Below are 26,763 nucleotides of genomic sequence, written 5' to 3' on the forward strand. Positions count from 1 at the left end.
TAGTGGCTTTGGCTGGAAGGCAGATTTTAAAAGCCATGAACTTGGATATTTAGTAGAAGAGATCTCCAAATTAATGTCGAAAGTGCAGCCTGGTTTCTCCTCACAGTTTATAGTGAAATGTGACAAGAGAGAGATATAAGCTGAAAACTGAACTTTTGAGTACAAAGAAACCAGAAGTTGATGTCCTGGAAAATTCTGGGCCTCCAGAAAGGGAGACAGCAGAGAATAGTGCCCTGTGTGAGGATTTAACCAAATGTGAAACCAGTCAGCCATTTCAGAGAAAGCCAGGATTGGACATGGAGTTATCCAGGAAGGATTTGTGGAAACTCCTTATGTCTGATGGGCATGATCTGAGGCTACTGTATAGAAAGCCAGCGGGAGTGCTGTGGGATTTGTATAAACAAAGCCTCTGTCAGTCTGGACTGGGAGTGTCAGAGAAGGGACACATTGGAGGAAAAATAACTTCAGAGGCAAAACCATGGAGGCCGAGGTCTGAAGTCAAGAAGCCTCAGGCTGGGAGAGCAGACCCACCCGAGCCTGTGGAGAGGGTGATTTGCCCCAAAGGCAGAGGATGGGCCTTCCACCTCATTGCAGTGGAAGAGTCATGCCGCCTCAGGCCTTGGAGAGGGTGAAGCACATTCCTTGGGGTTTGGGGAGAGCCTGGCTCCCACCATATGGAAGGGCTGAGTGTGTGCCCTGAAGATGGCAGGGAGCCCGGGTGCAGCCCCAGTGTTTAGAGAGGGTGGAGCCGAGAAAAAGGTAGTCTCCCTACTGTCCCCCAAGGTTGTGTTTAGAGAGAAGCAGGCCTCTGCATAGGCCTTTGGAAAGGGTGGGACTGCCACTTCCAGAAGCCCCGAAAATAAATGACTCTCAGACTTCGAAATCTAATGGATTTTGCCCTGCAGGTTTTCGAAACTGCTTGGGCCCTGTAACCCCTGTGTTCCTTCCTCCCTATGGGAATGGGCATATGTTTCCTGTGACTGTTCCTCCTTTGTATGTTGGCAGCACATAAGTTGTTATGAGTTTCAAAGGTCCAGAGACACAGGAGAATTTGCCTGAGCACAGAACATGCTTGTACCTAACTTTGATAAGATTTTGTACTGGTTTTAACCTTGTATTACATTTGATTGTTACTGAAATGCTTTAAAGTTTTTTGATATTGTTATAAGATGGATGTATTTTGTATATGGAGAAAACATGTCTTTTTTAGGGTCCAGAGAGTGGAATGTCCTGGTTAAAAGGATGTATGTCCCCTAGAAAAGCCATGTTTAAATCTAAATCCCATTTTGCAAAGGCAGAATAATCCCTATTCAATACTGTATGTTTGAATCTGTAATTAGATCATCTCCCTGGAGTTGTGATTTAATCAAGAGTGGTTGTTAAGCTGGATTAGGTGATTATGTGTCTCTACCCATTTGGGTGGGTCTTGATTAGTTTCTGAAGTCCTATAAAAGAGGAAACATTTTGGAGAGAGAGAGAGATTCAGAGAGAGCAGAGAATGCTGCAGCACCACGAGCAGAGAGTGCCCCAGCCAGCGACCTTTGGAGATGAGGAAGGAAAACGCCTCCCAGGGAGCTTCATGAAACAGGAAGCCAGGAGAGAGAGCTAGCAGATGACGCCGTGTTCGCCATGTGCCCTTCCAGCTGAGAGAGAAGCCCTGATGATGTTCTCCATGTGCCTTCTCACTTGAGAGAGAAACCCTGAACTTCATCAGACTTTTTTTTTTTTATTAATTAAAAAAAGAATTAACAAAACAATTAGAAATCATTCCATTCTACATGTACAATCAGTAATTCTTAATAACATCACATAGTTGCATATTCATCATTTCTTAGTACATTTGCATCGATTTAGAAAAAGAAATAAAAAAATAAAAAGACAACAGAATAAGAATTAAAACATTAATAGAAAGAAAAAAAAACAGCAAAAAAACCTATACCTCACATGCAGCTTCATTCAGTGTTTTAACATAATTGCATTACAATTGGGTAGTATTGTGCTGTCCATTTCTGAGTTTTTATATCCAGTCCCGTTGTACAGTCTGTATCCCTTCAGCTCCAATTACCCCTTCTCTTTTTTTTTTTTTAATTAACAGAAAAAAAGAAATTAACCCAACATTTAGAAATCATACCATTCTACATATGCAATAGTAATTCTTAACATCATCACATAGATGCATGATCATCATTTCTTAGTACATTTGCATCAGTTTAGAAAAACTAGCAACATAACCAAAAAAGATATAGAATGTTAATATAGAGACAAAAATAAAAGTAATAATAGTAAAGTCAAAACAAAACAAAACAAAACAAAAACCTATAGCTCAGATGCAGCTTCATTCAGTGTTTTAACAAGATTACTTTACAATTAGGTAATATTGTGCTGTCCATTTTTGAGTTTTTGTATCTAGTCCTGTTGCACAGTCTGTATCCCTTCAACTCCAATTGCCCATTATCTTACCCTGTTTCTACCTCCTGCTGGACTCTGTTACCAATGACATATTCCAAATTTATTCTCGAATGTCTGTTCACATCAGTGGGACCATACAGTATTTGTCCTTTAGTTTTTGGCTAGACTCACTCAGCATAATGTTCTCTAGGTCCATCCATGTTATTACATGCTTCATAAGTTTATCCTGTCTTAAAGCTGCATAGTATTCCATCGTATGTATATACCACAGTTTGTTTAGCCACTCTTCTGTTGATGGAGATTTCGGCTGTTTCCATCTCTTTGCAATTGTAAATAATGCTGCTATAAACATTGGTGTGCAAATGTCCGTTTGTGTCTTTGCCCTTAAGTCCTTTGAGTAGATTCCCAGCAATGGTATTGCTGGGTCGTATGGCAATTCTGTATTCAGCTTTTTGAGGAACCGCCAAACTGCCTTCCACAGTGGTTGCACCATTTGACATTCCCACCAACAGTGGATAAGTGTGCCTCTTTCTCCGCATCCTCTCCAGCACTTGTCATTTTCTGTTTTGTTGATAATGGCCATTCTGGTGGGTGTGAGATGATATCTCATTGTGGTTTTGATTTGCATTTCTCTAATGGCCAGGGACATTGAGCATCTCTTCATGTGCCTTTTGGCCATTTGTATTTCCTCTTCTGAGAGGTGTCTGTTCAAGTCTTTTTCCCATTTTGTAATTGGGTTGGCTGTCTTTTTGTTGTTGAGATGAACAATCTCTTTATAAATTCTGGATACTAGACCTTTATCTGATATATCATTTCCAAATATTGTCTCCCATTGTGTAGGCTGTCTTTCTACTTTCTTGATGAAGTTCTTTGATGCACAAAAGTGTTTAATTTTGAGGAGCTCCCATTTATTTATTTCCTTCTTCAGTGTTCTTGCTTTAGGTTTAAGGTCCGTAAAACCGCCTCCAGTTGTAAGATCCATAAGATATCTCCCAACATTTTCCTCTAACTGTTTTATGGTCTTAGACCTAACGTTTAGATCTTTGATCCATTTTGAGTTAACTTTTGTATAGGGTGTGAGAGATGGGTCTTCTTTCATTCTTTTGCATATGGATATCCAGTTCTCTAGGCACCATTTATTGAAGAGACTGTTCTGTCCCAGGTGAGTTGGCTTGACTGCCTTATCAAAGATCAAATGTCCATAGATGAGAGGGTTTATATCTGAGCACTCTATTCGATTCCATTGGTCGATATATCTATCTTTATGCCAATACCATGCTGTTTTGACCACTGTGGCTTCATAATATGCCTTAAAGTCCGGCATCGCTAGACCTCCAGCTTCGTTTTTTTTCCTCAAGATGTTTTTAGCAATTCGGGGCACCCTGCCCGTCCAGATAAATTTGCTTATTGGTTTTTCTATTTCTGAAAAATAAGTTGTTGGGATTTTGATTGGTATTGCATTGAATCTGTAAATCAATTTAGGTAGGATTGACATCTTAACTATATTTAGTCTTCCAATCCATGAACACGGTATGCCCTTCCATCTATTTAGGTCTTCTGTGATTTCTTTTAACAGTTTTTTGTAGTTTTCTTTATATAGGTTTTTTGTCTCTTTAGTTAAATTTATTCCTAGGTATTTTATTCTTTTAGTTTCAGTTGTAAATGGGATTCGTTTCTTGATTTCCCCCTCAGCTTGTTCATTACTAGTGTATAGAAATGCTACAGATTTTTGAATGTTGATCTTGTAACCTGCTACTTTGCTGTACTCATTTATTAGCTCTAGTAGTTTTGTTGTGGATTTTTCCGGGTTTTCGACGTATAGTATCATATCGTCTGCAAACAGTGATAGTTTTACTTCTTCCTTTCCAATTTTGATGCCTTATATTTCTTTTTCTTGTCTAATTGCTCTGGCTAGAACCTCCAACACGATGTTGAATAATAGTGGTGATAGTGGACATCCTTGTCTTGTTCCTGATCTTAGGGGGAAAGTTTTCAATTTTTCCCCATTGAGGATGATATTAGCTGTGGGTTTTTCATATATTCCCTCTATCATTTTAAGGAAATTCCCTTGTATTCCTATCTTTTGAAGTGTTTTCAACAGGAAAGGATGTTGAATCTTGTCAAATGCCTTCTCTGCATCAATTGAGATGATCATGTGATTTTTCTGCTTTGATTTGTTGATATGGTGTATTACATTAATTGATTTTCTTATGTTGAACCATCCTTGCATACCTGGGATGAATCCTACTTGGTCATGATGTATAATTCTTTTAATGTGTTGTTGGATACGATTTGCTAGAATTTTATTGAGGATTTTTGCATCTATATTCATTAGAGAGATTGGTCTGTAGTTTTCTTTTTTTTGTAATATCTTTGCCTGGTTTTGGTATGAGGGTGATGTTGGCTTCATAGAATGAATTAGGTAGTTTTCCCTCCACTTCGATTTTTTTGAAGAGTTTGAGGAGAGTTGGTACTAATTCTTTCTGGAACGTTTGGTAGAATTCACATGTGAAGCCATCTGGTCCTGGACTTTTCTTTTTAGGAAGCTTTTGAATGACTAATTCAATTTCTTTACTTGTGATTGGTTTGTTGAGGTCATCTATGTCTTCTTGAGTCAAAGTTGGTTGTTCATGTCTTTCCAGGAACCCGTCCATTTCATCTAAATTGTTGTATTTATTAGCGTAAAGTTGTTCATAGTATCCTGTTATTACCTCCTTTATTTCTGTGAGGTCAGTAGTTATGTCTCCTCTTCCATTTCTGATCTTATTTATTTGCATCCTCTCTCTTCTTCTTTTTGTCAATCTTTCTAAGGTCCCATCAATCTTACTGATTTTCTCATAGAACCAACTTCTGGTCTTATTGATTTTCTCTATTGTTTTCATGTTTTCAATTTCATTTATTTCTGCTCTGATCTTTGTTATTTCTTTCCTTTTGCTTGCTTTGGGATTAGTTTGCTGTTCTTTCTCCAGTTCTTCCAAGTGAACAGTTAATTCCTGCATTTTTGCCTTTTCTTCTTTTTTGATATAGGCATTTAGGGCAATAAATTTCCCTCTTAGCACTGCCTTTGCTGCATCCCATACGTTTTGATATGTTGTGTTTTCATTTTCATTTGCCTCGAGGTATTTACTAATTTCTCTTGCAATTTCTTCTTTGACCCACTCGTTGTTTAAGAGTGTGTTGTTGAGCCTCCACGTATTTGTGAATTTTCTGGCATTCCGCCTATTATTGATTTCCAACTTCATTCCTTTATGATCCGAGAAAGTGTTGTGTATGATTTCAATCTTTTTAAATTTGTTAAGACTTGCTTTGTGACCCAGCATATGGTCTATCTTTGAGAATGATCCATGAGCACTTGAGAAAAAGGTGTATCCTGCTGTTGTGGGATTTAATGTCCTATAAATGTCTGTTAAGTCTAGCTCCTTTATAGTAATATTCAGATTCTCTATTTCTTTATTGTTCCTCTGTCTAGATGTTCTGTCCATTGATGAGAGTGGGGAATTGAAGTCTCCAACTATTATGGTATTTGTGTCTATTTCCTTTTTCAGTGTTTGCAGTGTATTCCTCACGTATTTTGGGGCATTCTGGTTCGGTGCATAAATATTTATGATTGTTATGTCTTCTTGTTTAATTGTTCCTTTTATTAGTATATAGTGTCCTTCTTTGTCTCTTTTAACTGTTTTACATTTGAAGTCTAACTTGTTGGATATTAGTATAGCCACTCCTGCTATTTTCTGGTTGTTATTTGCATGAAATATCTTTTCCCAACCTTTCACTTTCAACCTATGTTTATCTTTGGGTCTAAGATGTGTTTCCTGTAGACAGCATATAGAAGGATCCTGTTTTTTAATCCATTCTGCCATTCTATGTCTTTTGATTGGGGAATTCAGTCCATTAACATTTAGTGTTATTATTGTTTGGCCCGGGAAAGCGCCCGTCCGAATTTCCTAGTCGCCCGGGCGACAAGCGTGGCGGGAGGGCGCCAGCTGCAGCGGCCCGCCTGGGAGAGTGCACGTTCCCGGGGAGTCACGGGTTTGGAAGGGGCCTCCCCCACCCGTCACCGTTCTCCGTGGCCTGGGGATTTCCGATCCAATTCTCTCAGTTGGTCCAGTGGGCCGTGCGTGGTGTGGGCGCCAGCCGCCGCGGTTTCATGGGACTGCCTCTCCGATTCTCCCAGCCGGCCCGGGAAGGGGGAAGGGAGTGACTCCAGCCGCTTGCCGCCCTGCCCGGTGAAGCCCGCGCGCCTCGGCGATCTCACCCGAGTGGCTTCTCTCAGCCAGCCAGCCGTTCCAGGATGGGGTACGCTGTCTTTTTTATCTCTGTTGTGGCTTTGGGCGCTGTTCTGTATCGTTTCTACTCCCCTAGTAGCTGTCCTGGAGAAGAAACTAAGATCCGCGCGTCTTACTAAGGCGCCATCTTCTCCGGAAGTCCTCCAGATCACGCCTTTTGATCCATATCTTTTGCCACTTCAAGAGAAGCTTTCCTGAAACTCTGTGACCTGTTGTCCTATGCTCAGCCTGGCAGCGTGAGGAGAGAGCGGCAGCCCCAGCAGAGCCCTGTGGGGCCCAGGGGGCCAAGGATGAGCCAGAGGGAGAAGCTTCATCAGACTTCTTGAACCAAGTTTCTGGAGTCCTATAAAAGAGGGAACATTTTGGAGAATGAGAGATTCAGAGAACAGAGCAGAATGACATAGCCACGAGAAGCAGAGTGCACCAGCCAGTCACCTTTGGAGATGAAGAAGGAAAATGCCTCCCTGGGAGCTTCATGAAACAGGAAGCCAGGAGAAGAAGCTAGCAGATGATGCCGTGTTCACCGTGTGCCTTTCTAGATGAGAGAGAAACTCTGACTGTGTTCACCATGTGCCCTTCCACTTGAGAGAGAAACCCTGAACTTCATTGGCCTTCTTGAACCAAGGTATCTGTCCCTGGATGCCTTAGGGAAGATATTTCTATAGATTTGTTTTAATTGGGACATTTTCTTGACCTTAGAACTGTAAGCTAGCATCCTGTTAAATTCCCCTTTTTAAAAGCCATTCTGTTTCTGTGTATATTGCATTCCGGCAGCTAGCAAACTAGAACAGATTTTGGTACCAGAGAGTGGGGTGCTGCTGTGGTTTGCAAATACCAGATTTGTTGGAATGGTTTTTTTGATAGCTAAGGGGAAGATTTTGGGGGAACTGTGAAGAGAATGATGGAGAAGTCCTGGAGTGCTTGAAGAAACTGTTGGTATAAATGGAACCACTGTCAATCTGGACAAAGGGGGACACAAAGGGACAAATTGGAGTTTTCAGAGTGAGAACCATGGAAGCTCGGGTCTGAAGCCAAGAAACCTTGGCCAGGAGAGTAGACCCACCCATATACATGGAGAGGGTGAGTTTGCCCTGAGGGCAGAGGATGAGTCTCCCATCTCGTTGCGGTGGAAGAGTTGTGCAACCTCAGGCGTTGGAAAAGGTACAGCACGCTCTTTGGGGACTGGGGAGAGCCTGGCTGCCACCACATGGAAGGGTTGAGCGTGTGCCCTGGAAATGGCAGAGAGCCCAGGGGTGGCCCCGATACCTGGAGAGAGTGGAGCTGAGCAAAAGGTGGTCTCCTCAATGTTCCCTGAGGTTGATTTGGAAATAGGCGGGCCACTGCATAGGCTGCCACTTTCTAAAGCTGAAGGATAAATAACTTTCAGACTTTGAAATCCAATGGTGTTTGCCCTGCAGGTTTTCCTTCCTATTTCTCCCTATGGCTCCTGTGACTGTCCCTGTTTTGCATATTGGCACCAGACAACTTATTTTGAGATTCAAAGGTCCACAGTCAGAAGAGAATTTTTTGCACCTTAGTATTGTTTAAGGTGATGCGTGTAGTTGCCAAGTTGACAAGGGGTAGATATGTGGTAGTTAGATTCAGTTGTCAACTTGGCCAGGTGAAGGTGCCTAGATCTGTTACTGTGGACATGAGCCAATGGCGTGTGAACCTCATTTGTTGCTGATTACATCTGCAGTCAGCTAGGAGGCGTTCCTGCTGCAATGAAAGATGTTTGAGTTAATTGGGTGGTGCTTAAATAAGAGAGCTCAACATAGCACAGACCAAGCAGCTCAGAATACCTCATCCCAGCACTCACAGCTCAGCCCAGGCTTTTGGAGATGCAGAAAGAAATCACCCCAGGGAAAGTTGTTGGAACCCAGAGACCTGGAGAGAAGGCCAGCAGCGATCACCCTCTGCCTTCCCATGTAAGGAAGAACCTCAGTTGAAAATTAGCTGCCTTTCCTCTGAAAACTAACGAAATAAATCCCCTTTTATTAAAAGCCAATTCGTCTCTGGTGTGTTGCATTCCAGCAGCCAGCAACCTAGAACAGGGGAAATGGGGAGAAAGGAAATATTCAAGTTCCCCATTTGGAGAATTTCTGATATTCTTGCAAGCAGTAGGGGCAACCAAATCAATAGGCTGAGCCCTTACTCTTGGTGTTCGCCCCTATGAAGCTTATTCCTGCAAAGGATAGGCTAAGCTTACTTTAAATTAGGCCTAGGAGTCACCCCCAGAAAACCTCTTCTGTTTCTCAGATGTGGCCTCTCACTAAGGCAGCACAACAGGTGAACACACTGCCCTCCCTCCTACGTGGGACCTGATTCCCAGGGGTGTAAATCTCCTAGCAACATGGGACAGAAATCCCAGGATAAGCTGTGACCTGGCATCAAGTGATTAAGAAAGCCTTCTTGACTGAAAGAGGGAATTGAGAAATGAGACAAAGTTTCAGTGGCTGGGAGATTTCAAACAGAGTTGAGAAGTTATCCTGGAGTATTCTTATGCATTATATAGATATCCCTTTTTAGTTTATGGTGCTTTGGAGTGGCTGGAGGGAAGTACCTGAAACTGTAGAGCAGTGGTTCCGGTAGCCTAGATACTTAAAAATGATTCTATAAAGGTACGACTTTTACAGTGTGACCGTGTGATTGTGAGAACCTTATGTCTGATGCTCCTTATATCCAGGGTATGGTCAGATGAGTAAAAAATATGGATAAAATCAATCAATCAAATATTCTAAAAATGATCACAGTGATGCATACACAACTATGTGGTGATATAGTGAACCATTGATTGTAGAATGTGGATGGGCTGTATGTGCCTGAAGTTATCTCAATAAAAGTATATTTTTAAAAAAGTATCTTATGTACTTGTGGGGATGCACGAGTCCAAATTCCATAGGGCAGGCTGCCAGCTGGCAATTCTGATGAAGGTTTTTGATGAATTCCCTAGGAGTTCAGCTGGTTGCCTGAAGTAGAGATGAAAATTCTGAAGTTATCACTTCTCCTTTTAAAGCCTTCAACTGATTGGATTAAATGTCTCTCATTGTTGAAGGCAGCCTCAGTTTATTGTTGATGTAATCAGCCAAAATGCAGTCAACTTACTGATTATTTAAGCCCATGAAATGTCCTCTCAGTAACAGGCCAGTGCTTGCTTGAACAGACAACTGGGCACCATTACCTGGCCAGGTTGACACATGAACCTAATCATCACATGGGGTAACTCTCTGATATTTCTTCTTTTGCCTCTGTTCTTTCTTTCTTTTACTCCTACTAGGCAATTGCTAGACTTCCATGCCTTTTAATTTTTCTTATATTTTCTAATTATTTTTTTTTGCTCAATGTTCTAGAAGACAGCTTGGCAAATTTTTTATGTAAAGGGTCAGATGATTAATATTTTAGGTTTTTTGGGGCTAAGAGACAAAATTGAGGATAGTAAGTAAGTAACAGAGAAATTAAATTTCCATAACATTTTCATTGGTGAAACCCATAGTGTAATGTGGTGGTTTGAAACTAAATGTACCCAAAGAAAATCATATCCTTAAAGCTAATCCATGCCTGTGGGTGTAAACCTACTGTAAGTAGGACCTTTTGATGAGCTTACTTCAGGTAAGGCCTGGGTCTTAATCCTCTTACTGGAATACTTTATAAATGGGGTGAAGAGAGAGAGAAAGACAGAGAGTACATGCACATGCATACGCACCATGGAAGCAAGAGGCTGAAAACTACGAAACCCAGAAGGGAAGGGAGAGACCAACAGTTGTCATATGGCAGAGGACCCATATGACAGCATCTTTGGGAAGAAAGCATCACCTTGATGATGCCCAGATATGGACATTTTCCTTAGCCTCAAAAGTGTAAGCTAATAAATTCCCATTCTTACCTATATCATGGTATCTGCTTTCAGCAGACTAGGAAACTAAAACATCTAATAATAATTGAGTACAATTTTTTGTAATACAGTTCTAATGAGAAGAATGGAATTCATTTTAGGGGCTAACGTTTTTCTTGATTGTGGATCAGAGTTAAGAGTTCCCTATCATTAAATTTGAAATGTTCATTTGTAAAGCACATTCTCCACTTATGGGCCGTACAAAAGTAGGCAATAGGCTGGATGGAGCAGGCCTATGGACCTTGGGTTGCCAACCCCTTAACTCAGTCTTCTAGATTACTAGTTTGGCCTTCAGTTACATCCATTTTGTTATTTATTCCTTCCATTGGATGTCTTATTTTGGCAATCATATTTCTAATTTCTATGATACCTTTCCTGTTCTCTATTTGTTCTTTTTCTTTTTCTCTATTTTTTAGCTGCCTATTCTTGTTGTATGGATAGGAATTCTTCTTATATGTCTCTAATAAACTAATTAGAATTTAACATCCCATTCTTGCCTTGTCTTTGCAACATTTCCTTCTAAGTCCTGTTTATTCCTTTGTTTTTTGTTTTCATTTGCTAATGCTGCCAGAATACAATATAACAGAAATGGGTTGGCTTTTATAAAGGGGATTTATTAAATTACAAGTCTACAGTTCTAAGGCCATAAAAATGTCCAAACTAAGGCACCCAGAAAAAGATACTCTGACTCAAGAGAGCCTGATATCTGTCACATGAAGGCACGTGGCCGGCTTGTGCATCCTCTCCCAGCTTCTGCTTTCAAATGACTCTCTCAGCCCCTGTGGGTCCTTCTGGCTTCCGTCTTGCTTAGCATTGCATGGGAAGGCACACAGCAACGTCTGGTGGGCTCTGCATCTCTAAATGTCGGTGTCTAGGCATCTGCTCTCTCCATTGGCACTCCAAGCATCTCCAAGAGTCTGTGTCTCTGTTGGCTGTGAAGCAACTGTACTTCCTCCAAAATGTTTCTCCTTTTAGAGGATTAATCAAGACCCACCTTGAATGGGTGGAGTCACATCTTTGTCTAATCAAAAGGTCCCACTTACTATTGGTTGTCACATCTCTATGGAAACAATCTATTCAAAAGGTTCTACCCTGTGATGCTGAATCAGGATTGTAGAACATGGTTTCTCTGGAGTACACAACATTTTCAAACTGGAATAATAGTCTTTCTGTTTTGTGCTCTTGGTTGATCACTCATACTGAGGAAAGGACTGTGTTGATGAGTAGATCTCATGGGCTGTATGGACTAATAGAGCTTGTTAATGAATTAGCTTGTGGGTTTCCTTCTCAGTTGTGTTTGTTGGCCTGGGTCAAGGATGGCTGGCGGTTTTATTGAGGCCATATATGTAAGCACTCTCCCCTTGTGGAGAGTAGCAGACAGGCTCAGGGCCCCCACAATAGACAAAATAAGGGCATACTCTGCAGATTAACATATTTATGTAGTTCACTTCTGACATCTCTTTTTTTCCTCTAGAGGCTCCTGTGGAGGTCAGGATCACCTCTGGTTCTGCTCTGGAGGGCAGCTTTTTCGAAAGCAGAAGAAATCTCTCTGAAGTCCTAAGGGACCAGTGCTTTGCCACAATGCATACTCTACTCTGATTTCTTTAAGAGATAAAGTAACAAGCAAGATAGTTAATACCAGATCTTTATTCAAACAAATCTAGCTTTCGAACTTATTTTCCCAGTTTACTATATTTTCTATATCTGGTATATATAATAGTATTTGAGACACAAAATTATTATTCTGAAGCAGGTGACCTCTTCAGTCTCAAGAAATATTAAAACTTACTTGTCACACCTTTATTAAGTTGGGTGAGATCAAATTGCTATTTTCATAGGCAAAAAATTATTGAAAATCAGCACTTTGAATTGCTCCATTTCTAATATGATTCATAAAATCATGTTGTAATCATTGCGTTTGTTCGCTGTCTGAGGATATTTGTGGTCACCCTAAATTAACTAAAACTCCTTCCCTCAGGCCCTCCTAGGATAGCCAGAGACTCATAAGGACCTTTGCTGGCAGCAAATCTAGAAAATTTAACCCCCAAAAAGTGAGGATTGGCTTGTTCAGGGACCCATGACTCCGAACTGGAGTCCCAGAGGCAGGGAGAGACCCTTGTTCTGGGAGAGATCCAGTGGCCAGGGCTGGCCATTCCCTGAGAGTTGGCCCTGTGGACACCTGCCCTCAGCTTGGCCTCATCGAGCAGTCCCGGTGCTGAGAGTCCCTTCTGGCTGGGAGGGGCGGCCTCAGACAGTGGCTTGTACATTTGCTTGTTCATTTGCTCATTCACATATTTTTTTAGCTTTGATATTTGAACTTGTAGAATGGCCAGACTTCTAAAATAGTCTTCAGTTGATCATACAGTATTGGTCAGAAAGGCGGTGAGGCCACCAGAAGGGTTTGCATATTGGAAGTATAATGAAAAGTTGCTGATTTATTTACCTGGCGTCATTTTTGTTTTGCCTGGCATCCATTTGAATTTTGCCAGCAGTTTCATGGTGTTACCCGCCTATTAAGCTTTTTTTTTTCTGTTGTAAACAGCATCACTGGCTTTTGGAGAAGGAAGCTGTGGTTTCTTGCCTTCCTGTTCACTCGCATGTGTTTTTCAGAGGGTGGGCTAACATCTAACCATATTTTTCAACAAGATCAGGAGAGAGTCAAGGAGAATGCAGTGTACCTACCAGCAGAGTGGGAGGAACCAGAATTCCTCCAAAGAAACCCTTCCCCGAGCGGATTTTCAGACTGGGTGTCTCATGGAGAATGAGGTAGGCCCCCGCTGGTATACCCGTGTACCCAGAGCCATGTAGAGTATTGTCTGGGTTCCTTGTGGGCAGTGCTTGTGGCCGTTGGCTGTAGTGCACATTTCTAAGTGCTCACTTATTATGAGCGAGGGGCACTTTGTCCCCAGGACCTACTGACGAAGGGCTGCTTCTTCTTCTGAGACCCTATGGCTTCTTTGCTAGAAGATGGTCATCAGGGCACATCCAGAGAGTCAAAAAGCCCACGCTGTACAAGCAGTGTTTGTAGATAGCCGTGCATTTTAAGTGAAGGGCCAAGAGGCAATTGGTTTCAGGTCTTCTAGAAAAAAGTCATTTCCTGTGGATTGGTAGTGAATTGGAGGTCAAAGTTCTTGAAAAAAATGATTCAGGGAAAAGCTCAAGACAAAGAGTGCACATCCGAATTAAAAAAGCTTATGCCTGGGATTCTGGTAGAGCCCAACCAGCAGCAGCCCCTCTGCCCACTGGGCCTGCAGGTGGCTCCCTGGGGAGTTTGAGGGCCTCTGTATTTGTCATCTGGAACATACAGGCAGCAGCAGAGGGCAGTGACCTGCATTTCCATGGAGTCCTGGGGTGGTGGGTGCTCTAGTGTTTGTTCCCATCTCCTAGGTCTAGTCATGACTGGGGCCTGGTTGTCGGTAGCAGCTGAGAAAGGTGCTCTTTCCATTGACAGGCACTGGAAGGTTTAATCTTTTCTTTTTTTTAAAAGACAGTGTGAGTGTGCTAGTTTGCAAGCTGCCAGAATGTGATATATCAGAACTAGAACTGCTTTTAAAAAGAGGAAACTTAATAAGTTACAAGTTTACAGTTTTAAGGAAGTGAAAGTGTCCAGTTAAGGCACCAACAAGAGGTTACCTTCACTCAAGAAGAGCCAATAGGCAAGGGACACCTCTCTCAGCTGGGAAGTCACGTGGCTGGCATCTGCTGGATCCTTGCTCCTGAGCTCCTTTGCTTTCCACCTCTGTTCCTGTGGGGGGTTCCTCACTTTACTTCGCCAGGGCTGGCTTTCATCTCTTGGCTTCCCTTGGCTCTCTCTAGGTTCTGGCTTGCTTACCATCTCATGTGACGTCTACTGGGCTCCAAGCATCTCCAAATATCCATGTCTGTTCTTCATGTGTCCCTATCTGTTTCAGCTCTGCTGTGAAGTTTCTGTCATTTCTGAGGCTTCTGTCATTTCATGAAGTTCCCCAGGGGCATTTTCCTTTTTCATCACCAAAGGTCTCTGGCTGTGTGGGCTCTCTTGGTTCTGGTTGCTCTAATGCTTTTTCCAAAATGGTTCCCTCTTCAATGGCTCCAGTAAGCAACCCCACCTTCAATGGGTGGAGACACATCTCCATGAATACCATCTAATCAAAAGTTACCACCCACAATTTGGTGGGTCACATCTCCGTGGAAGCAATCAAAAAGCCCCCACACAACAATATTGAATGAGGATTAAAGGATATGGTTTTTCGGAGGTATATATAGCTTCAAACTTGCACAGATAGCTAATCTGTCAACTTACATCACAGTCAGAGCTGAATGTTTATCGGAAATAAGAGGGGCCACATTGCGGTGCAGTTGTGAGCAGAGTGTCATGGAGCATATCAACGAGGATTTGCTTCTGTGCCTCACATTTGCTGGGTGGGAGGGGCAGGTGCACCCCCGCGGGGGCAGGAGCCTGTGGCTTTACCTTGCTGCAGGCTCCCACCAAAACTGGGCCATATCCGAGAAGGCTCTGGCTCACAGGCTGGAGTGTGGGTCTCGTGGGACCCTTCTCACCTTTCCCTGCTGTAGCCCTTTGTGTCACATTGCTTGGTGGAAGCTGCCCCTCTCTCCCCATCGGATGGTGGGTCCCTGGTGGGCAGGCACAGTGGTTAGTTCTGTTACAGTTCCAGGGCTGGGTGTGGAGTGAGCGCTCGTTAAACGTTTACTGAATATTGAACTTAAGGACACCAAAGGCCTTTGACTTTAAAAATCTTTGTTCGGAGGCAATCCTGTGTTCCTAGACTCCTATTTGTAAAAATCTACCTTACAGTGTATTTTTTTTTTATTCCATTTTATTTTTGTGGGAAAAATAACATATACAAAAAGCAATAAATTTCAAAGCACAAAGCACATTAGTTGTAGAGCAAATTTCAGAATTTGGTATGGGTTGCAATTCCACAATTTTAGGTTTTTATTTCTAGCTGCTCTAAGATACTGGAGGCTGAAAGAAATATCAGTATACTGATTCAGCAATCATACTCATTTGTTAAACCCTACCTTCTCTGTACTCCATCATCACTCTTTCTCACACTCTTTAGGGGTATTTGGGCTATGGCTATTCTAACTTTTTCACGTTGAAAGGGGCTATCGATAATATGGGATAGGGGGATGGAACAAGCTGATGTTCCTTTGCAGTGTCTTTTGAGGATTACATAAGATACATATGTGAAAATTCCTAAACACTTAACCTGAGACACAGATGATATTCCATGCATTTTAGTTTTCTTCCTTTCTCTTCTTTTAGACTTCTTAGCACCTTCTCCAGAATAATACTGGGGTGAGCGGTTTGCACAGGGGAACTCAAGTGATATATGTAGCCTTTTAATTTACTTTGTTTCCCAAGAAGGACACACTGTCCCATGAGTCTGGTTGTTTTGGTTCTTTCGTTGATGTGGTTCTCATTGTAAATTAATAACCAGATATTCTGACTTATAAATTAGCCTCTGGTGAATTTGTTTAGTAGACCCAGAGCCTCATCATTACAGGTGAACTCATCAAGTTGAGCTGTCAAAGGAACTGATATTCCTCTGACTAGTTTGTCTTTACTCTGCTCTGGGAGAAGGGTTCTTTGTTCTTTCACTAGTTAAATTTTAAGGAGTCTGGGTTTTAAACTTTTTTTTTAAAGCAGTTTTATTATATTCACACACCATACTATCTGTCCAACTTGTACAATCAACAGCTGTCAGTGTAATCACAGAGTTGTACTTTCATTACCACAATCAGTTTTAGAACAATTTCATTACTCCAGAAAGAAAAACCCCATACCCCATAACAGTGACCTCTCAACCCTCTATCCTTCACCAGCCCTAATAGCCATTAATCTAATTCTGTCTCTATAGGTTATTTATATTTACATTTTATACAAATGGAATCATACAGTATGTAGTACTTCGTGTCTGGTTTCTTTCACTTAGCATAATGCATTTTTAAAGTTTTGTTATTATTTTTTAATTAGAGAGGTTGTAGTTTAAAGAAAAGTCTTGTAATCTTGTGGTGAACAATGACTATGATTAACTGTACAAATATTAAAAAGTTCTTTCATGAACTAGAACAAATGCATGACACTATTACAAGAAATCAATGACGGGGTATATGAAAGAAAACGCACCTATTGCAAACTATGGACTATAGTTAACAGCAATATGTTAATGTTCTTCCAACAGCAGTAAAAAATATACCACACTAATGTCAGGGGTCAATATTAGATAAAGGATATGGGATGTTTGGGATTTTCTTTTTATTTATTTTTTTGAGACTAATGAAAATGTTCTACAATTGATTGCAGTGATGAATGCACAGCTATGCACAGTGGATACTATGAGCTGTTGATTGTATACTTCAGATAGATTGTATGGTATATGAATATATTTCAGTAAAATTGCATTAAAAAATTACAACATTCCCATATACCCTCTATTGTTGACACTTTGCTGAAAGAATATTAAAATGTTACTCTTAACCATAGTCCATAGTTTACATTAGGTGTATTTTTTTTTCCATAATACCACCTTTGACTTTTGTTTTTTAACTAAGGGCTACATCTTAGGTTTCCAACCTGAAAAGTCATTACAAACTTAAGTTGGAAAATATTGTAAAAATCTAAAGGTCTTTTCAAAGCCAGTCCAGAAAGTTCCTTGCACTTATAAAAGGCCACATCTTATACTTGATAAATCTTTGCAAAATGCTGGAGAGGAAAGAGCCCTGGGTTGTAAACCAGAAACCTGTATTCGCCACCTAGGTCTCTGATGTGGGTCTTGGGTCAGTTCAGGGTCAGCCTTCTTGGCTTCAGCTTCTTTCCCAAAGGCTTGGGCAGTCCCATCCTGTGCTCCCCTCCCAGGAGAGAAACATCACTTAGCTCCATCCTCCTTGAGAGATCCATTTGTCTCTCTGGGTTCAAAGAATGTAGAATCATTTTGGCAGAAGTAAATGTGAGTGCTCTATAAAGACAATTCTTGTTGAAACAAGAATGAATGCTGATTGCATGGGCTCAAACCACTTGTAAAACTTGTGTTTCTTCATCTGCAGCATAGTCCAATGAAATAAAGAATCCGTGATAGTTTCACAGAATCCTGATCCTCTGTGACAGATATTTTTTGTTATTTATTGATTGTCTATCTTTTAACCCAAACTTCCCTTTAAATTTTCATGTTCAGAAGCATCAAAAGGTGCCCTCTTGTTCAACTGTGTTTCTGGAATAGCTGGAAGTTCCCAGCCAGCGCCTATTGTCGGTCTCTCTTGCCAGGTCTCCCAACCCAGCTGCCCATGGCCGGACCTGAGTTTCCTTAGTGTAAAACACCTGTTCTCTGATGGCGTGGTGGCATTTCACCATTATGCACTGAAGTGTGGTAAATAGCATTCTGAGTAGCAGAGGAAAACGGCAGCAAATGCACTGGGATTGACTTCACCTAGGAATTTCAGCATTCCCCTTTCATGCACCAATTAAAAAGCATGTGGTGCCTACCATAGTTCAGGCTAAGTGTTGGGGACAGAAAGACATGACCTGCTTCCTGGAGCTGTAGTCATTCAAATTATCGTGCTTGGGGGGCCTGGATTGGCCAGGGCAGTTTATCTCATGAAAATACCTTAACGTGCTCTATAGTTACTCTCTCTTCTACCAGCAAGCACATAGAGGGCTAGAGCCACTCTTGTCCCTGTCTTTGTAGTCCCTCGTGACCCAGGGTGGAGCCCTTAAAGAAAATGGGTCAGTTCAGTTCCTGAGCACACTTTTGAGGCCTGCTGCAGTTCTGAACCTTGGGCAGTGTTCTAGTTTGCTAGCAGCTGGAATGCAATATACCAGAAACAGAATGGCTTTTAAAAGGGAGAATTTAATGAGTTGCAAGTTTACAGTTCTAAGGCCAAGAAAATGTCCCAATTAAAACAAGTCTAAAGAAATGTGCAATCAAAGGCATCTAGGGAAAGATACCTTGGTTCAAGAAGGCTGATGAAGTTCAGGGTTTCTCTCTCAAGTGAGAAGGCACATGGCGAACACAGTCAGGGCTTCTCTCTTAGCTGGAAGGGCACATGGCGAACACGGCGTCATCTGCTAGCTTTCTCTCCTGGCTTCCTGTTGCATGAAGCTCCCCGGGAGGCATCTTCCTTCTTCATCTCCAAAGGTCACTGGCTGGTAGACTCTCTGCTTTGTAGTGTTGCTCTCTCTGAATCTCTCATTCTCCTCTTTTATAGGGCTTCAGAAACTAATCAAGACCCACTCAAATGGGTGGAGACATGTCATCCCCTAATCCAGTTTAACAACCACTCTTGACTAAATCATATCAACCAGGGAGATGATCTCATTACAGTTTTAAATATACAGTATTGAATAGGGATTATTCTACCTTTATGAAATGGGATATATATTAAAACATGGCTTTTCTTAGGGGGCATACTTCCTTTCAAACCAGCACAGGCAGGCTTTAGTGGCTGACTTCATTCCTTTTGCTCTGCTTCAGTATCATTTCTTCTGAGTTGACATCCGTGAGGGCAGGAATTAGGTCTCATTCATCTGCAGAGCCTTTGTGATGCCAGGCATGCAGGAAGCACTACACAGATGCTGGGCTGTTGCGTGAAGCTCTCGAAAACTGGCATTTATTAATCTGCAGCTACAGGCTAGCCCTGAGCCTCGGCGTCTGGGTTATACAGCTATAAAATGCTATATTTGCTCTCAAGGCAGGTGAAGATTGACTTGGGCTCAGAAGGGGCAGAGTGACCCCTATGCCAATGAGGGACACCTACAGCAGGCTAGGGGCTTCTTTACTATGGGTGGGCTCGCAGAGCTCAGACTCCCACGTCTCCCAGTGCAGACTGAAGTCTGATGTGCAGATTATGTTTTTATCACCTATGCATGAACATTAAATTCACACTGTAATTTAGTTTCCCAGGACAGCTGTAACAAACTACCACACACTGGTTGGCTTCAAACCACTGAAACTTATTCTCACATCCGAAATCAAGGTGTCAGCAGGGCTGGTTGCTTCTGGAGGCTGTTTGGATGACTGGTCCGTGCCCGTCTCCTGGCTTCTGGTGTTTACCAGCAGTCCTTGGTGCTGCTTGGCTTGTCACTGCCTTTCTTGTTTCAGCCTCTGGTGCTATATGGCCTTCTCCCTTGTGTCTCTGTGTGTTCCTCTTTCTTTTTATTGAGATATATTATATATTCATATACCATACAATCATCCAACATGTACAATTAGTGGTTCACAGTATTATCATGTAGCTATGCATTCATCATCACAATAAATTTTGCACATTTTTATTACTCAAAAAAAAGAATAAAAATAAAAGTAAAAAAGAATAGCAGAAGCTATTCCCACTACCGTCCACCCCATTGTTTATTTATTTATTTTGTTTTTGTGTTTTCTTACTCATCTGTTCATACAGTGGATGAAGGGAGTGTCGGTGACAAGGTTTTCATGATGACAGTCACTCCTTAAAAGCTCTATATTTATTCAGTCACCTTCAAGAATCAAGGCTATTGGATTACAGTTCAACAATTTCAGATATTTCCCTCTAGCTACTCCAATACACCAAAAACTGAAAAAAGGTGTCTATATAATACATAAGAAATAAGATTCAGAAAGACCTCTTAACTCTATTTGAAGTCTCTCAGTCACTGAAACTTTATTTTGTTTCGATTCTTTTCTCCTTTTTGATCAAGAAGTCTTTCTCAATCCCACAATACCAGTCCAGGCTCATCCCTGGGAGTCATGTCCCACATTGTCAGGGAGATTTACACCCTTGGGGGTCATGTCCCATGTAGTAGGGGGAGCAGTGAGTTCACCTGCTGAATTGGCTTTGAGAAAGAGGCCACATCTGAGCAACAAAAGAGGTTCTCTGGGGGTCACTTTTAAGCATAATCATAAGTAGGCTTGGCTTTTCCTCTTCAAGAAGAAATTTCATAAAGGCAACCCCCAAGATCAAGGGCCTGGTATATTTAATTGGTAGTCCCCAATGCTTGCCAGCATATCAGGGATTTCCCATGTGGAGAAGTATAATACTTCTACCTTTTCCCCCAGTCCCTCAAGGACACTTTGCAAATACTTTTTAATCTTCTGCCCAGGTTACTTTGGGATATATCAGGGTATCACACTAACCTGTACAGACCAACAAGATCTTATTCACTATTCAAGGTTCTGTGTAATTATGTTATTTGAATAAGCTGACCATACAAGTTAAATTAGTGTATTACTGAAAATATAAATTTTGCACCAAATAAACATTTCTCCCTTTGGTCTCACACAGAAGTTGAAGTTTTAAAATACAGTCGATATCTTCCTTTACCCTTTTGTCTGATTTACCTTAGTCCTGCCCAGATCAGCTTCATTCATGTCTCTAATTGAAGTCTGATCACTTTTTTAGTGTTTTTAGCAGTTACTGTTTGGGGTCATGCTGACTTTCATAGCTACAGAACTCTAGCTCTGAGTCTCAGGTGTCACACAAATACCCAAAGTTCCAGGGAACAACCAGGGTATACACAGAGAGCTCAGCATATCAGAATTTAGAAATAGCAGTTACAACTCCAGAATAGATGTGACTGCTATTAGAGCCTACAATCTAGGAACTTTTACAATAGGCCTTCCCCTGATAATTTATGCTCTTGAATTCAGTTTTCAGAGTTTGCACGTTATAGTTAGTCCATATTCGTGAGCCATTATAATATCTGACTTTTTGTTTCTAGCTTATTTCACTCAATATACTGTCCTTAGGATTCATACACCTTCCTTTCTTTTTATAAGGACCCCAGTCATATTGGACCTAGAGCCCATCCCAATTCAGTATGACCACATCATTTTTGGGGGGGATTAGGGGACGGTCCATAGGCTAGGACTCAAATCCGGGTCTCCTTCATGGCAGGTGAGGATTCTACCGCTGAACCACCCATGCACCCTAAAACCTTATTACATCTTGATATAACAAATTACAATTACGGTGACCCTATATGAGGTCACATTTCAAGGTACCAGGAGGATGTGGATTTTGAAGGAGGCACTGTTCAACTCATCACACAGTGTAGGTTGTTTGCAGTTTTTTGGCTTGTTGACTTGGCATAGGCTTCTTGGTGGGGAGGTTGATCTGGGCACACATCTTGTCTTGGAACTCATTTCCATTATTCCGATATGTAGAATAGTTATTAGGATTGGCTAATAAGCAGTTTTAGGACTAGCAGACGGATTGCACTTAGCTGTTTTCTTGCCCTGTCGGATTCAGAAAGCAAGCATTGTCTACGCCGCAGCTAATTGTGTGAGCTTGGTGGGATGGTTAGTTGGTTAGAGTGGTTTAGGAACAGATTTTTACCTCTGGTCAGCCTCAACATTATTTACATGGAGATTTGTAGGCTTCTTAAGGATGAGGGATCACATGCTGTGTACCTCTGTGTATCTACACCCTTTAGGGCAGTGCCTTGCATGTAATGGGAACTGGGAAAATCCTGTGGATAAATAAACAAATGGGCAAGCCTCACATTTTGAAGAGTAATTCTGCACAGTGGGATCTGATCATCTACGGTGGGGGACCAGCCAGAGAGGAAATGATAGTCAGGTATAGCCCGCTGTCTTTGCAGATCAAGCATGAGTTTTACATTACTGAAGTTACATTGCTAACTTTGGAGGCTCACTGTCAACTTCAGGTTTATCCTCAGTGGTTGCCTGACAAATTGTTGGTTTCCCACCGTTCTGCTCATGAAGCCCACACTCCAGCCAGCTGGGCCATGTGCTGTCCCTCCTGGGCTGCACCTGAAGTGCCACCTGGCTGCCCTCAAAACTAGTGGTGTGATGAGGAACACCAGGCCTTAGTGGTCCCCAAGGGGTGATTTGTTTTAACCACTTTGTGTTCCTGGGATCAGGAACCTGTGACACCTACATAGACCAGTCAGCCCTTTTCAGCTGCTCCCCAGTGAGTCTGTTGTAAAACTCATTGGAGGTTATCTTGTATTATCTCAGTTATATATAACCAGCTGGAGGCAGGAATTGTGTTTATCTTTGTGTATGTGTGTGTTGTGGAAACTTTAAACGAAAGTGGAGAGACAAGTAAGTGAAACTCCACGTGCATATCATCCTGTGTTAATTCTTGACCTGTGCTGACCTTGCTTTGTCCTGAACTCCCGTGGCATCTGCAGGGATTGGAGGGACTTGATTGGGTGTGGTGGGGAGAGTGGAGAGGGTGATGTGCATTCCAGGGTTCCCCCTCCTGGGTGACCCCATAAGGGTGGGTGGCAGGCTAACAACAGGTCCGGGGCCTCTGGGATAGGTGTGGGTGCAGGTTTATGTCCAGTTGTGGTGACGGCTTGGAGAGGAGGGAGCCTGAGGATAAAGCCTGAGAATTTGGTGCCATCTATCACAGAGCAACAGCTGAAGTCATAATTTAAGAATAATAAGTCATTAGGAAGAGGTGCTGGCAGATATTTTGCTTACTCAAAAAGTATCAAATAGGAGCCCAGAACTTTACACAGATCGTTTCATTCTTTGCTCATGGCGGCCCCACAAGATACTGTTAACACCATTTTACAGACGAGGAAAGCATGGCAAGGTTAACCAGTTAGCTTAGTAGGCCATTCCAGGAAGACTTGTTTGCAGGGTGCAGGTTAAGTCCAGAACCTCTAGAAGTGTCTGTATTTCTCAAACAAAAGGGAGAGCAGAGGACCCAGGAGGTCACAGGACCCAGGAACCAGGCGTGGAGGGGGCCCAAGTGGGTGGCATAGCGTTGAGAGTGCTCGATGGGTGCTCAGAGAATGACCACTTCTCCTTCGTGGTTTGGTGGAAGGTCCCCTCCCCCCCATTTGGTATGCTTTAGCGGGTCAGTGGGGTGAAAGACAAATACCCAGAGGCTGGGTGTTTAAGGGGTAATGTGTTAAACTGAGGAGCAGGGGGCGACCTGGCGCTAGCTGTGAGGGGCAGACTGGATAAGAAAAATATTGGGTTTTACTTTCTGAGATGTTTTATTTGGGATGAGATTTATTTGTCTGCCCTCCACCCCCACAATGCTTGATAGCTGAGTATATTAGTAGGTAGTGGGGAGGGTGCTAGTGCAAAGGGAAGCGTAAGGCAGGGTGGGGGAGGCTGATGGGCGCCGTCAGGGTGCTGGGGAGGCTGAGGGGAGGCTGTAGGGGTGAAGGGGAGGCTGAGGGTGTTTCTTGGGGGGCTGGGGAATCTGAGGGGGCCATCGGGGTGATGGGGAGGCTGAAGGGAGCCTGAGGGGGCCATTGGGGTGACAGGGAAACTGAGGGGAGCCCATCATCATCTGCCAGGAGACCAGAGGAAACCGGGAGACCATTGTTATTATTAGTCACCTAATCTTTTTTATCCATGGGCCTTGATGGTCTGATCTGTGAAATTGGTGGATTTGGCAGACGTCCTCTTGGCCCCAATGGGCTCTGCGACAGTGCTTGTATTGAATTAGACATAGAGCTGAATTTCCCACATGCAGAAGAGAAAGTGAAACGAGAGCTTTCATAAATATGGGTGATTTGTTAGAGATATTTTTGTTTGTTTATTTGAGCAACTTCTGGCGATAGGCAGCTGGCTCTAAGCCTGGCCTGCTGTGGGACAGCAGCTGTGTTACCTCCTTTCCCAACTTAACTGAGCCCCAGAAACAATGACGGGCAATAATCTCCTACTCTTTTTTTTTTCTCTATTATCAAAGTTTATTTTTGGGATCAATTTCTATCTATTGGGATACAACTGTGTCTCAGTGTTACTCTGTGTACCCTGTGGTAACTCTAGGGTAATAACCAGTCTGCAGAACACTTGTAACTGGGGCTCTGTTAGGCATAGATCATAAATCAGTGGGAGCCCAGAGGAAAATCGAGAGGGGAGATGTTACTCTAGGAAATTTCCAGTGCTATGCAAGGCATCATCTATCAGCTGATGAGCCTCAAGGTGTTGTGGGTAGAGTGAAACAGGAGTTAAACCCATTTTCTACTCTTCTTGACAAGATAACTATGGCTTCAGTGTAGGAACCCTAAATTCAAAGTCTTGAAAATCCTTTACGGTCCCATTGCAAGTGAAATAGGACATAAAAAGGACAGGGCCAGGAAGTAGGTCAGTGGAGGATAAATTAAATAGAATTGGAATCTCCCACTCGTACATAAATTAACAGCTTTGGATTTCACAGCCCTGTGTCTGGTGACGTTTCCAAGCCAACACACTTGTGTCTAGTTTTCTCCAGTTTTGTTTCCCCCTTTGGCATCAGTAACTGTGAGGAACGTGAGTTGTTCTTCATTGCTAGCCTGCGGATGCCCTGTGACCCCAGCACCCTTGTTGGAACTTCTGTCCTGTACCAGGTGACTTCAGATTGCTAATAGATTTGAGTCTGCAAATAGCAGAAGTTTCTATTTGGCCCTGATTCTTTCTTTGGAGAGTTATTGAGCAGAAAATGTCAGGCCTTTTCCAAGGAACTCATAAACTAAGTTTACCTTCATTCTCTCTCTTCTCTTTTTAAGCTTATTTTTAATTATAGCACCTTGAGAACTCTTCATTAGATACTGAATAGGATGCAGATTTATCCGTTACAGTAGGGGCAGGCTCAGTCCAGTCCTCAAGGTCTGCTGATTGGAGTTGTACTTGACATCCTGGTGTGGATGTGGGAATTGGGAGGCCTCCTGAGGGAAAGGGAATGCATGGAAAGCACGTGTTCCACTAGGGAAAGTGTTTCTGCAAGAGGAGGAACCAGGGGTGACTTTCAACCAGGCAACTGTTGATTCGATGCCACATCTGTCTTCTCCGAGTTTTCTAAAAATGAAATTGGGCCCCACTCCTACCAGAGTGGGGAAGAGTTGGAACACTTAGTATGTCTTCTGCCTTCCGGGTTGAAATCTCCTTTTCGGCCGTTGACTTCCTAAGTATTGTAGGAACAGGTGGGGAATTAGGCCTTTTACCGCCCAGAGGGCAGCCCGGGCCCCCATGGGAACTGTGGCCTTCTGACACTGCTTGTAAGTCCTTGACACTTCATCAGCATCCCAGCAGCCGCCAGCCCCTGCTTGCACAGGAACACCGTGGCAGTGGTTTGGGCCTCTTCTACTTAATCCTAGATAGCACAAGACAAAACACTTACTGATAACAAAATCCAGTTGTTGCTGTTTTTGCCTGCAGCCGGGAATTGTGTCGCCGTTTAAGCGAGTATTCCTCAAGGGTGAGAAGAGCAGGGATAAGAAAGCCCACGAGAAGGTGACGGAGAGGCGCCCTCTGCACACAGTGGTGCTGGCCTTGCCGGACCGCGTCGAGCCCGATGTGCTGCTGAATGACTACATCGAAAAGGAGGTAAAGGTAAGTGGTCATAGGCAGAGGAGAGCGTGATTGCGTAACCGGGAGAAAAGAAAAAAGATGGTGCCTTTTATCTACCAACTACTTTCAGTTTCTGAAACCCTCTCACAGAAGTTGCTTTGTTTATTCTCCCAAGTGGTATCATGCCCATAATAATATGGGTAACAACTGACAAAACAAAACTCAGGTTCAAGTCTTCCAATTTCTGATTCTTTCTAGAGTAGCTGACCACCTCTTTCTCTTGAAGGCCTGTTCATGTAGGTAGGCAAGCGTTGCCCCCAGGGGAGATCATTGAGCCTCACAGTCACCTCTGTTTTACAGATGAGTAAAGTTATTCAGTGGAGGTCACGTAGCTACACAGTGTATCACTGTCACTGCCTGGAACCTGGGTCTCCAGAATTCCAACCTGTGTTTTTTTTGTTTTTAATTAAAAAAAATTTAGTAGAAACATGCACTTTCCATTTAACCAGTTTTAAGTCTGCTGTTTAGAAGTAGATGAGTGCTTTTGAGATCTGTCATTCCATCTCAAAAGCTTGTACTCAGATTTGTGATTCAACATGACATGGAAGACACATATGTTTAGTTTATTCCCTCCCCAAAACATGAAAATGCAAGTAAATGAAAAAAGAAGGTATAAAGCCACAAGGTCAGAGGGAACAGGAAAGAAGATAGCAGTGGGCAAGTGATATCTGTAAACTTGGAAGAAGGAAATAGCGAAGATGGGGCAGTAGATGTGTGGAGCTGAGGGAGCTGGGAGCTGAGTCCCTTCAGAGGACCCTAAGTCAGCCGGCAGAGCCCTCCTGGGGCATTTGAGTGACTATTGAATGAGTTCCCACCTGTCACAATTGAATGAGAGCTGGGAGATTTCCTCTCTAGAGAAGTTGGAGGTGAGAGGCTCTGG

The 26,763-nt window shown here is 42.6% G+C and overlaps 1 protein-coding gene across 2 annotated transcripts in view; it reads left to right on the forward strand.

Moving 5' to 3' along the window:
* Nucleotides 1–26,763, forward strand: part of CCM2 (CCM2 scaffold protein) — a 140,508-nt gene that overhangs the window by 76,962 nt on the left and 36,783 nt on the right. The window contains exons 1-3 of one of the 2 annotated variants that reach the window (XM_077118537.1): nucleotides 7,450–9,914; nucleotides 12,062–13,353; nucleotides 25,692–25,865. In XM_077118537.1, coding sequence (XP_076974652.1) covers nucleotides 13,255–13,353; nucleotides 25,692–25,865 — 273 coding nt within the window. In that variant the 5' untranslated portion in view covers nucleotides 7,450–9,914; nucleotides 12,062–13,254. Of the gene's footprint in view, nucleotides 1–7,449; nucleotides 9,915–12,061; nucleotides 13,354–25,691; nucleotides 25,866–26,763 lie in introns of those variants that run through there. The other variant, XM_077118545.1, reaches the window with a different exon arrangement.

Source organism: Tamandua tetradactyla, chromosome 1 (assembly GCF_023851605.1).
Source record: "Tamandua tetradactyla isolate mTamTet1 chromosome 1, mTamTet1.pri, whole genome shotgun sequence".
Taxonomy (NCBI): Eukaryota; Metazoa; Chordata; class Mammalia; order Pilosa; family Myrmecophagidae; genus Tamandua; species Tamandua tetradactyla.